The sequence below is a fragment of the Canis lupus genome, chromosome 8 (assembly GCF_011100685.1).
Source record: "Canis lupus familiaris isolate Mischka breed German Shepherd chromosome 8, alternate assembly UU_Cfam_GSD_1.0, whole genome shotgun sequence".
In the NCBI taxonomy this organism is placed as follows: domain Eukaryota; kingdom Metazoa; phylum Chordata; class Mammalia; order Carnivora; family Canidae; genus Canis; species Canis lupus.
This window is the reverse complement of record NC_049229.1, coordinates 10,040,872-10,053,115: the sequence shown is the minus strand read 5'-3', so window position 1 is coordinate 10,053,115 and position 12,244 is coordinate 10,040,872. Positions and strand designations below refer to the sequence as shown.

Sequence of the window (12,244 nt, the reverse complement as noted above, 5' to 3'; positions counted from 1 at the left end):
CTATGCGATTTGAAGTGTAGGAATCAGCACTTAAACCCTTCGAGATAATGTATACACATTAAAATTTGAAATTCGCTAATGATTTACGTAGAGAGAGCAGAAATTCAATGAAGAAAGTCCAAGTACGGGCAAGAAACAGATTAAAATGTAGAGACTATTTTTTTTTTTTAAATTACTATTTGCTGGTAGTTTCCATAAAATGAGAACAGCTGTCTGCAATTCTTAGGAAAGTACAGCTAATGCTTTTGCTGCAATCTCACACAAATATTTAAATCTCAACAATCAGAAATACTGAATACTTAAACCTATCTTTCCTGGCTAATAATGAAACAAAAGTTCACTAGCAGGGACGTGAGAGTAGGAGCAGACAGTAAAGGAAGAAGGAATGCCTAGTTTTTAAAAGATATTTGTGCAATTTCCATGGTATGATACCCTGGTGTTAAAATCTTAAAAGGAACTTAAAGTATCAGTTCCTATAAAACAGCACACTATTAATCTGACAGTCTTCCATAAGGCAAAATAGAAAATCTCTATACAATTAAACTCATTTATATTTTAGCTGTAGCGTACGCATTTAAGCTGTTCCAGAAGGCAGACTTTGCTATGGGGTCAGACAATTTGATATTTGAGGCAGTTCATCACTAAAAATAAATACAACAAACAACAAAACAAAACCCGCCCGAGTCCCGGAAGCGTTGGTGGAGCGCTTCCACAAAGACCGCACAATGACCCAGCTGGCCAGCGAGAGGAGGAGGTGAAAAGGCCGACTCGTGCGACTCCCCAAACCTTACCCCTATTGTTAGGGAAAACCAAGACCTCCGGGGAGCACCGCGGTTCCTACAGGAGTCTCGGATTTTCGCGGCACAAGAAAAATCGTGAAAGAAAAATATCCGGGTTTTCAACACAAAGGATACTCAGATTTCAGTTTAAATCCCCACCGGGCATTTCGAAGACTGTCACTTCCCTAAGAGGAACTCTGGAGCCACGTACCGCGTCGCCTCGCTCTTAACCTGCCCCCAGCCTTCCATCTTTCATAAAGGAAGGTTCTCCTGCCTGCGGGAACGCTTTCGCAGTTAGACCCAAGTACTGTTACAGCTTCAGCGTTCCGAGTCGCATTGGCGGGAATACGAAACCGACCGGAAGGGCGGATTAAACGAGGCTTAACCTCGGGGCCGGGGGCGCCGAGGAGCCCTCGGTGCTCCGCGCTGGTCGTGGGCGCCCGCCCGGGAGACGCTTCCCAGCGCCCCGGGCGACTCCTCCACGTCTGCGAGCCCGGCTCCGCCACCCGACGTCCGCGAGGGCGCTCCGAGGCCTCCGCTACACGCTCCCGCCTCTCGAGCCCTGCCCCGTCCCACGTTCGAACTCTCTCCCTGGGAAACTCTATAGTTTCTTCCCGTTCCTCATCCACTCACCCAGGAGCGCCGGGCGGAGGTTCCCGAAAGGCCGTGTCACCTTGCCCTCCTTTCGCCGAGCCGCAAAGCCGACGGCGAGCAGCCCCATGCAACGGCCCACAAGATTCAAATTCGTCCACTTCCGCCTGCAATCCGGAAGGTGCGCTAAGCTCCGCCCCCCCGCGGTGGGAGCCGGCGGCGCCGGCGGCGCGGGCGGCGCGGGAGGGGGAGGGGCCCCGCGACCCCCTCGACCCCCGCGACCCCCGCTCTGCCCCCGGGGGCGGGGGTCGCCTGTGCCGCGCCGCCTCCGCTGCAGTGTCCCTTGTCTGTGTGCTTCCTGGACAGGTCCCAGAGTCGGTGCTCCTGCCCGGTGACTGGAGAGGATCCCCTGGTTTCTGGAACGGACAGAGGCGCGCCGACGCCCGTCACTCCTTCAGGGACCCCTGACGCTTTTACCCCCCGCGCCGCTCTCGCGTGAACCACGGCTGCGGCGGAGGAAGCAGCAAACTCTGCGCAAACCTGCTTTCCCTGGACGCTCCTCGATCCCGGCGCCGTCGGGACGTCTGACCTCTGTCGCCCCCCCCACCCCCCGTTTCGGGGAGACAAAAAGCCAAGGGCGCCAGGCACACTGGTTCGAACCACAGTCGAAGATGCGGGGTGGCGAACTCGTGCCTGGTCCCAGATAAAATACACGAGGGCAAGGAGGGCGGGTGTCGGAAAGCGACGAATCTTTGGCCCCCTCTGAGAATAATCGAGACTGTTTTACGTGATTATTACGTAGTTGTCCTGGGAGACTCTGAGCACAACAGTGTCATTTTCCTTTCCCAACGACCGCTTCCGAAGGGACACATCTGGGAGCTCTAAGAAAGGAAAGGAGAGGTCGGATGTGTTTTAGCACCTCCCCCCCCCCCCCCCCCCAGGAAGCTAAACTACTCTGATTCTGAGGTGGCCACCGGATCATCCTCACATCTAATAGTACTGATTTAACTTAAAAACATCATTTCAAACCAAGCCAGAACGCCTTCAGCCTCTGTCAAGACTGCAATTTGAAAGATTAGATTTCTATGGATTTATCGTACGGATAATCCGACAGGAGAGAGTGTAAAGCTATTAACAAGCGTACTCTTTGAACAATAGAGAATAGGAAATAACCTGTGTCTCTCGATAAGAAAATGATTAAATGAGTTATGATACTTTAGGATCTAATACACTGACATTGTACAGGCGCTAAAAGTAATGACGTATAGCGGTAGGTACTCAAATGAAATAATGAAAAAAAAAATCCACTGCAGAAGGACTCTACATTGTATCCTTTTCAAGTATGTGTACGGGCAGCCCCGGGTGGCTCAGCGGTTTAGCGCCGCCTTCAGCCCAGGGCGTGATCCTGGAGACTCGGGCTCCCTGCATGGAGCCTGCTTCTCCCTCTGCCTGTGTCTCTGGCCCCCCCCCCCCTCCCCTCTGTGTATTCTCATGAATAAATAAAATCCTTAAAGAAAAAAAAAAAAGTATGTGCATGGCATACAGAATTTCTAGATGGATAGTAAACTGTAAAAATTTATTTCTCTGGTAGATTGATGAATGGGGATGTGAAGAAGCTTTTTATTTTTTGCCTTTTAACCAGCTGAATTTTAAAAATAATAACGTGTTTTACTCTTGCAATTGTGTTTTGTAAATGAAGGTTGTTAGAAATCGAATGTATTCTAGATACAGTATCGTTTAATAAATGTATAAAGGTATAACGTTTGAATAGTCTGTGTCCATTCATTCATACATTCCTTCAACAATTATATGGTAATGGTTTGATCACACATTTTGTCATTCATGATATGTTGCATTATTTAATGTCGCCACACTTCTAATGTGGCCCCATTAAATATATTGCTCCTTCGGGTTCTTTCAAGGCGGAAAGGATGTCATGTATTTTCCTGTGTCTCTCATCATTCTTGGCACCTTCGCACCATTAAATTTCATCCCTCACATGAATGAAATTCTCAAGTTAATCAGCAAACGAAAGTTAAATACTCAAATTGCCCTTGAAAAGTCCCCAAGACAACTATAAAATATAATAAAAATATGATTTTTTATACAACTGTATAGGCATACGTTTTGTTTTGTTCTAATGTTTTATTTAAATGTTTGTCCTCTAAGTTTTCCTTACTAAGTTCTTCTTTTTGGACTCTCAATAAAGTCTTCAATTTCTTCCACCAAGATATTGATGATGGCAGCCCTGCCATCAGTCAGACCAGTGATACTGATTTCTCATCCCCAGTAGAAGGTCCCTTAAAGACACTGACATATTTTTTCCCATAGGACTAGCCAGGCTTGATTGTATAAATTGTCTATGGCTAGTGTTTATTGAGTGGAATATCAGGTTATTTGCACTTTTTAAACTGTTACTCCTTGCTCCCCTCACAAAGAGTGAATATAAATGAATTTGAATACAGGCAGTATTCAAGTAATGTTGTGGCATTTCATTAACAAATACCCACTGCAATAAATACCCACTGACTAAATCCAGGAACCTGAGTAACTGCAAACTTAACATTTTAAAGAAAATATTCCCTGCAAGATATATTTAAATCTAACAAATCTGGCCATCAAACCAGCATTCAGAGAGCTAAAAAAGTTTTAAATTCAGTAAAATGCATTGATATGAGTATTCCACCTACTAAAGACTGCAAAAACTGAAGAAACACACAAAAAAGTCTTAGTTTCTGATAACCCCTCAGTAATCTGAACTAACTGAGAACTGAATCCATAGAAAATTTTAATCATAGATAATATAACCTTCTCTTCCCTGCTTTCTTCCTTCTGTTCACTCCTCGTACTACAGACACAAGACAAAAACACCTTCTGGGACCAATGGTCATCAGTTCACCCACAAGAGCCTATACAAAAGTGCCTTGGCAGAAGAGCTCCTAGAACTTACTTTGAAAGGTTCTTATCACAAGCAACATTACTGACAAGAACAATAAAATGCCTAGAAATAAATTTGTTTAAAGTATAGGATATGTAAAAAACATTGTCATTGGAAACAAGTGATTTTAATGTCTGCAAATGGAAGATAAATAAGAATGGTTTAGAATAAGATTAGCAGAGGCTGGGAGTAGGCAATGTGTCTTACTAGATAATAGAACTTCACAAAAAGCTACTATGATCAAGGAGTAGTAATGAAAAAATTAGCATAAAAAAGATAAATACATAGAGAATCCAGAAAAATTCAATTGTACATAGAATATTAATATAAAGGTGGCATTTCAGTGTAGTGGGTAAGGAATATTTTCACTCATAAATTAGCAAGAAATGACAATAACTGGCTATCTGGAAGATAAAAAGTTAGGCCTCTACCTTGTACCACAGGTAAATTCTACAAGAATTATAGGTTGAAATATAAAAAATATAACAAAAATGTATTGGGTGAAAAATTAGAAGAATAACTAACTGTAGGTTAAAGAGATTTTTTAAAAAAAAGATTTTATTTATTTATTCATGAAAGACACACACACACACACACACACACACAGAGGCAGAGACACAGGCAGAGGGAGAAGCAGGCTCCCTGCAGGGAGCCGGACTTGGGACTCGATCCCCAGTCTCCAGGATCACGCCCTGGACTGAAGGTGGCGCTAAACCACTGAGCCAGCGGGGCTGCCCTAAAGAGATTTCTTAAGGAAGGAAACTTAGAAGCCATAAAATAAAAGATGAGTAAGCCATGCCAAAATATGCCACTTTGGCATAAAAATTATTTTGAGCTGAAGGCATCTGAGAAGCAGACACAGGAAGAACTGTCTGCGTTCCGCCATCTAACAAAAGCAGGGCATAAATTTCCCTTTGTGGAGATGTTCCCCTCCTCTCTCCTACCAAAAGGAGAACATCCCTTAGCACTAGAGATGGAGATGACACTGATGAGTCTGCATAAAAAAGTCTTACTAAATAACTTTTATCTACCATTAGTTTCCCCCATATATTTACCTTCCCTCAATTTACCACTCCTAGAAGCCCACACCCTTCTTCTTTTGTCTAGTTATTTCACAACTTACCACCCTTCATTAAAATAGTATATAAGCTCTCAAGCCTAACCACTTATTTGAGTTTTACATTTTTCCCTGGACCACTGTGCGTGTAACATTAAAAAGAAAACTTTTATGCCTTTAGTCTGTCTTTGCCAGTTTAATTTGCAGGACTCCAAGTTCTACCAAGAGAGCAGAGGAAAAATCTTTCCTCCCTCACAAATACAACACATGGCTATGTTAAACTCTAAAGTACTTAGTTGGCAGTTGGCAAGATTCACCATAAAACCTCAAAAGATAAATGAAAGAGTTGTGATAATATTTATGATACAGGGTTAACAACTCTAAACAATTTTTATAATTCAGTTATTTCAAAAAGTATTAACAACTCTAAACAATTTTTATAATTCAGTTATTTCAAAAAGTAATAAAAATGGGCAAAAGAAGTGACCAAGTAAAGAGAAAATGAGAAGGAGAAAAAACAAAATAACAAAAAGACCCTCAATGTTACTACTACACAACCAAAAACTAATTTTCCTTCCTTTGATTGGAAAAAATTTAAAAAGTCATAACATCCGATAATGAGAGGGTGTGGTGGTAAAATGTACATTCCTGCCATCATTACTACAACTCTTTTGAAAAATAACTCTTTGACCAAGTTTTCTCAACTTCGTGATTCTCTTATAGAAATAAACACGATAGTGTGTTTTGAGGCACTCCTAATTAGAAAAAACTGTCCATCAGGAAGGAGGTGATTGAAAGTTAGGGTACATCTATACTATCAAGAGACTTCACAAAGGTGTATTGCTTTGCCTCTTCAATTATTGCCTCCAAACTTTGGGCTACTGAACCCTCAAAAGTATATAAAGTGAAAATGAAGAATGACATTACTTAATTTAAAAAGTAATAATATTCTGCTCCGCAGTAATGCTGATAAACCTGGCCCTGCAAAATGGCATTCATTCTTACATTAGCATTCACCAAGAATTGACACACATTGCTGGACTAAATTGTCCTTTACAGCAGCTAATTCCTCCTCTGAGTTAGCCATATTGAACCTCTGATAATCCTTTCTGCCTTTCACATGAGTAATATTTCTTTCTTTCAAGATTTTATGTATTTGAGAGAGATAGATGGAGTGAGAATGAGAGAGAGAGAGAGAGAAGAGAGCACTCATGTAGGGGGAGGGGCATAGAGAGAGGGAGAAGCAGATTTCCCACTGAGCAGGGAACCCACCAAAGGGAGGGGATCAATCCCAGAACCCTGAGATCATGACTTGAGCTGAAGGCAGCCACTTAACTGACTGAGCCATCCAGGTGCCCCAATTTTCTTGATCCTCATCTCCTACTCACACTTAAAGCAAACACTTGACCCAGACTTTTGGCAGACTCTGGTCTCCCCTTCTTATTCCCTGATAGATCCCTGAATATCTGTTCACCTTGAGGATAAATTTCTAGCTTTCGGCCCTTAAATCATTTCTTATTCATCCCTATCAATATTGTGCCTGGTTCCCAAGGTTACCTCACCTATTTCCCTTGACTAGTTACCGTCCCTGAGAACTTGGAATAAGACTTTTTATCAGCTCAAGTTTCCTGCTACTCAGAGCCCTACTAGAGTCATACAATGATAAGTATACTTCTAGAAGGGACCATTCAAAGAGTCTAATCAGGGGTGGCTTGGTGGCTCAGTCAGTTTAAGCACTGGCCTTCGGTTCAGGTCAGGATCTCGGAGTAATGGGATTGAGCCCTGTATTGGGCTCCCTGCTCAGCAGGGAGCTTCTCCCTCTCCCTCTGCACCCCCCCCCCCCACTCGTGCTCTCTCTCTCTTTCTCAAATGAATAAATAAAAAATTTTTTTCTAAAAAAGAGTCTAATCAAGGCCTACTCAGGTTCTTCAATAGGATACCTAGCCTAGAAACGGAGCATGGTTCTGTTTGGGTTAGGATAGGGAGGGAGGCAGGGAGAGGGAGTGGTTGGTAGGTAGGTAAGGGAGTAAGCAAACATAAAAAGGGTGTCACTTTTAAGTTTTCCAGTCTTGATTTCACACTTCTTTTTTCGTCATCTTTTATTATGTCATTATAGACTTAGCTCTAATATCAATATACTGCTTTACCAAAAAGGTATTTCTTTTGGAAATTATGCTAGGAAAGCAACAAACTAGAACAGGTCCCATTTAGTCTCTCGGCAATTCTTTAGAACAGCACTGCTCAACATGAATGTTAGCCACAAATAGAGTTTTCAATTTTCTAGTAGCCACATTAAAAAAATAAAGAAGGAAACAGATGCAATTAACTAAAATAATTTATTTAACTAAAATAATGTGTTTTATTAAATATTTATTTAAAATATTTTAACTTTAATATGTAATTGATAGAACCAATTAGCAATGAGATATTTTGCATTCTCTTTTTTTTTTTTTTTTTTGGTGCTGAGTCTTCAAAATTGATAGAGAATTGACCTTTGAACAATATGGGTTTGAATTGTGCAGGTCCATTTATATGTGGATTTTTATTTTCAATAAATACAGTTATAGCATTCTAAATGTCTTTTCTCTTCCTTATGATTTTCTTAACACTTTTTTTCCTAGTTTACTTTATTGTAAGAATATAGTGTATAATACATACAATATATAAAATATGTGTTAATTGTTTATGTTATCAGTAAGGCTTCTGGTCAATAGTAGGTTATTAGTAGTTAAGTTTTTGGTGAGTCAAAAGTCATACATGGATTTTTGACTGCATGGGGAGGTCAGTGTCCCTAACCCCCACAATGTTCAAGGGTCAACTCTATATTTTACATTTATATCACATCTTAATTGTACTAGTCCTATTTCAAGTGTTCATAACCACATGTGACTAGTGGTTTCTATATTGGCCAGGTTTAAAATATGTCACAATTAGTCCCTCTGAAGAATACAGGCTACCAAGAGACTCTATTTCCCAAATTCTATTTCTCTGACTTCTAACAAACATTTCAAAGTATGAAATAGAAGTAATTATCTTTTCCCCAACTAATTTTATATCTTAACTATTCCTACTCTACTTATGAGTAGGAGTATCTTATTACTTCTTCCATATATACCTCAAGTTTGTTGTTTTTACTTCCCTCTTTTGACCCTCTCTGTGCTCATTTTCCTTATCTGTTCTATAGGCTTTCTTCTATGATTCTCAGTAATATTCAAATACTTTGGAATATACTTATTTGTAAAACAAATTAGACCATTTCTAATGATCCCTTCTTGTGTACAAGTCATAATGAAAATACTGTACAAAATAAGTATTTGACCATTATTAGTGTATGACTGCACGATCAGGAAGTATTTATTAAGCATCTACTATGCTATCATCACTACTAATAAATTTCTGAATGGAGTTTTCACTGTGTACATTAAAAATATTCCTTATATTAGTTTTCCTGACCAGTCTTTTTACATCAATTTTTGAACTTGAATCAGCATACAGTTTAGGAGAAGTAGGCTGTTTGCTACCAAACAGAATTCTTTTTCTCAATGTCTCAGTCACATAAATGTTTTGATCTAAATTTTTAATCTAACTGTGGTTTGCTGTCTTTTAAGTCAAACACACCACCTCCTGGCAGCAGGAAGCACCACCCAAAACAGCAATTTCAGGTTTCTTGTTTCAGGGTTGTTTGGATAATAAGTAGGTTTATTAACAACAGTGATTTGGAATGATACCATTCCTGCTGGGTAACTGCATGATTTTAGCAAGAAGGGCTTGAAGTTTGCTTGTAGCCAGTATGAGACATGGTGTTCTAACATAGGTCAAAGTTATGATCTGTTTTGTTGATATTCTTTCTCTCCAGGTTGGGGTGTCAAATAGTTGTCTGGATTGCTTTTCATAGTTGCTGTCTTTTGGCTTGAAGTGTTTATATAGAAATCAGAGCCCTTTTCCAGTTACGAGTAATTCTACATGTAGGCACTCACATTGGTAATGCCATCCAGAATAAATCAAGTAATGAACAACATGTTTGAACTGAATCTTAAAAATTCTTGGATACAATTGCTGGCAATCAAAACTGTTTCAGTTTATTTTGTGTACTTTGATTTTTTTAATCCCTCTCAGAATACTCTAGGGAAATGACTTCTCAAGTGCATTGATAAAGTGATTCAGTTATAATGAGCCGGATTCTCACCTGCGTGTTTTGATAGAAGAGGAAGAAAATTTCAAATTCTCACTAAGGTCCAGGGCACAGACTTGCCAGTTAGGAAGCAGCCACTTGCTTAAAGCCTAGCTTAGACCTTGATGGCTGGTCTTCAGGGAAAATTCTTCAAGTAGACCAATAGTACAGTGTTAAGAACTGGCCTATAGATCCAGAGAACCTGAGATTTAAATACTAGCACTGTTACTTACAAGCTAATTATGAAGAACCCAATCCTCTATGCATCACTATTGGCTCATAAAATGTAAATCATAGTAACTACCTCACAGATTTGTTGTAAACTTTACATGTCAGGATGTTTATAGGCAATTATGAGCAGGCAAAATAGGCATCTCATATAGTCAACATCCTCTTCCATCTCTTGGTGGCATGAAGCATGTCATGTCCAGTTCCTTTAGGTGGGTAGTCTACTTTGAGTTGTCCAGACTTTCCTCCCAAGTGGATCTTTACCTGGCTGCTCTCCTTTTCCCTCAGAGCCTATGATTAATTCCTCAGTGACTTGTTCTCTACTTTCTACCTTGGTAGCTAATATGAAAATTTATTCTTGTTAATATAAAGAGCCAATGGATTCGTTTTAATAAACTACCTGTAGCTCATAAGGATAGTGAGAGATTTGTGGCTAGTCAGATACGATGTTTGGCATCTAAGTCTCCCTCTTCTTTTTCCCCATAGTTTGGGTTTACAAATCTGGTAACTTAGAAGCAGTTCACATCTTTTTTTTTTCTTTTTTTTTTTTTTTTTGGCATTTGTACAGTAATGGATATTAAACTTCAGTATGGGGGATCCCTGGGTGGCTCAGAGGTTAAGCGCCTGCCTTTGGCCCAGGGCGCGATCCTGGAGACCCGGGATCGAGTCCCTCGTTGGGCTCCCGGCATGGAGCCTGCTTCTCCCTCTGTCTGTGTCTCTGCCTCTCTTTCTCTCTCTATGTTTATCATAAAAATAAATAAATAAATCTTTAAAAAAATAAATAAACTTTAGTATGTGGGCAGTGAATATAAAGGACAATCAGATTTCTCATAAATGAGATTAACTAATGAAAGGCATATGATTTGAAAAGAAAAAGGGAACTAGTATTTATTTAATACTTTCCACATTCCAAACACCGTACTAAAACTATTCAAAAGTTGATTTACTTAATCCTGACTAATAAAATAGGTAACAAAACTAGGTTTTTTTTTTTTTTGTTTTTTTTTTTTATTTATTCATGATAGGCACACAGTGAGAGAGAGAGGCAGAGACACACAGGCAGAGGGAGAAGCAGGCTCCATGCACCGGGAGCCTGACGTGGGACTCGATCCCGGATCTCCAGGATCGCGCCCTGGGCCAAAGGCAGGCGCCAAACCACTGCGCCACCCAGGGATCCCCAAAACTAGGTTTTAATGCAATTAAGTAATTTGCCCAAGGCCACAGTAGACAGAACTGGTATTTAACTCCAGCTCGTTTACATACGAAGATTGTTCTTTATGCATCACAGTATTTTAATTCATATACTCCATGAGAGATAGGACCAGCTGTAAGAAACCTGACATTAATCTAAAATAATCAACTAATAGTATAGCTTGACTTTTATGGGAAATCTGTTTACTTACCTGCACAATTATAGGACATTAATTTGGTAAAAGATCTTAGATATATCATCTATTCTCTACCCCTTAGCATGTAAAATCCTCCCAACTTTCTGGGCCTTAGGTAAAACATGTATTTAAGAGAATTGAGGGAAAAAGAAAGAGGTCCAGAATTCCTTTTGAGCAGATAGGGGAATCAGTTCTCAAATCAAGCTCCAGTTTTCTGCTCATTTAATTATCTAAATATTTCTTTTTCTAAGAGTGGCATCAATGTCTAAAATGAACCCTGATTGATGTCTGGCATCACTTTACCAAGGTACAGTCCCTACCCAAATTTCAGATAGTGACCAGTATGCTTTTATAGCACAAATTCCATACCAGTTGTTAAGGACCACTTGATGATCTTTTTTCTACTAAAATACTCACAGGAATTGTCAAATAGTGTGTAAACATCTCAGCATTGCTGGTATCAGGCAATGCTATCTGTAGTATAGGGATGCTTAGGTAGATTTAAAGCAGAAGAGAGGTAGTGTGTCTCATTTATAAAATCTGTGGCAGTCAGACAACCTTCAAATATACATTTTCTGCTCCTTAGAACTTTTTAAAGTTCTATTCCTCTAAATAATTGGCTATAAAAGCTAGCTCCTATGGAAGCACCCTGATTATTATTTTAGCTAAGATAGAAAACTCCATCTATCGTAGAGATGATATGATAGGGGATTTTATTTTATTTTTTTATTTTTTATTTTTTTTAATTGGGATTCAATTTGCCAACATATGGCATAACACCCAGTGCTCATCCCATCAAGTGCTGATAGGGGATTTTAGATTTATGACTATCTGGTCTATTATGTTGTTTACCATCTAAATATTCATCTAATGATTGAGTCCAGTTAGTTACCCAGGAACCCTGGATTTCCTTGATTCATTACAAGAAACTAGTGCCAAGAAATGCTGAGTGTCTCCCAAAATGTATACAAAATGTATACAGTAAGATTGTATGCTTTAGTCAATTCATGAGTAAATTGCAGCCAGGTGTTGGATTCATACCATTAAGTGACTAAAAGCACAAAAACTAATATTAAGAACAAGAGCTTTTAA

At 39.8% G+C, this 12,244-nt stretch overlaps 1 protein-coding gene across 3 annotated transcripts in view; it reads right to left on the bottom strand.

Annotated features, from left to right (window-relative positions):
• Nucleotides 1-1,553, bottom strand: part of G2E3 (G2/M-phase specific E3 ubiquitin protein ligase) — a 54,533-nt gene extending 52,980 nt beyond the window's left edge. Inside the window, exon 1 of one of the 3 annotated variants that reach the window (XM_038544383.1) lies at nt 1,413-1,553. In XM_038544383.1, coding sequence (XP_038400311.1) covers nt 1,413-1,500 — 88 coding nt within the window. In that variant the 5' untranslated portion in view covers nt 1,501-1,553. Of the gene's footprint in view, nt 1-990; nt 1,127-1,412 lie in introns of those variants that run through there. The other 2 variants (XM_038544385.1, XM_038544384.1) reach the window with 2 other exon arrangements.
• Nucleotides 1,554-12,244: the final 10,691 nt, after the last annotated feature.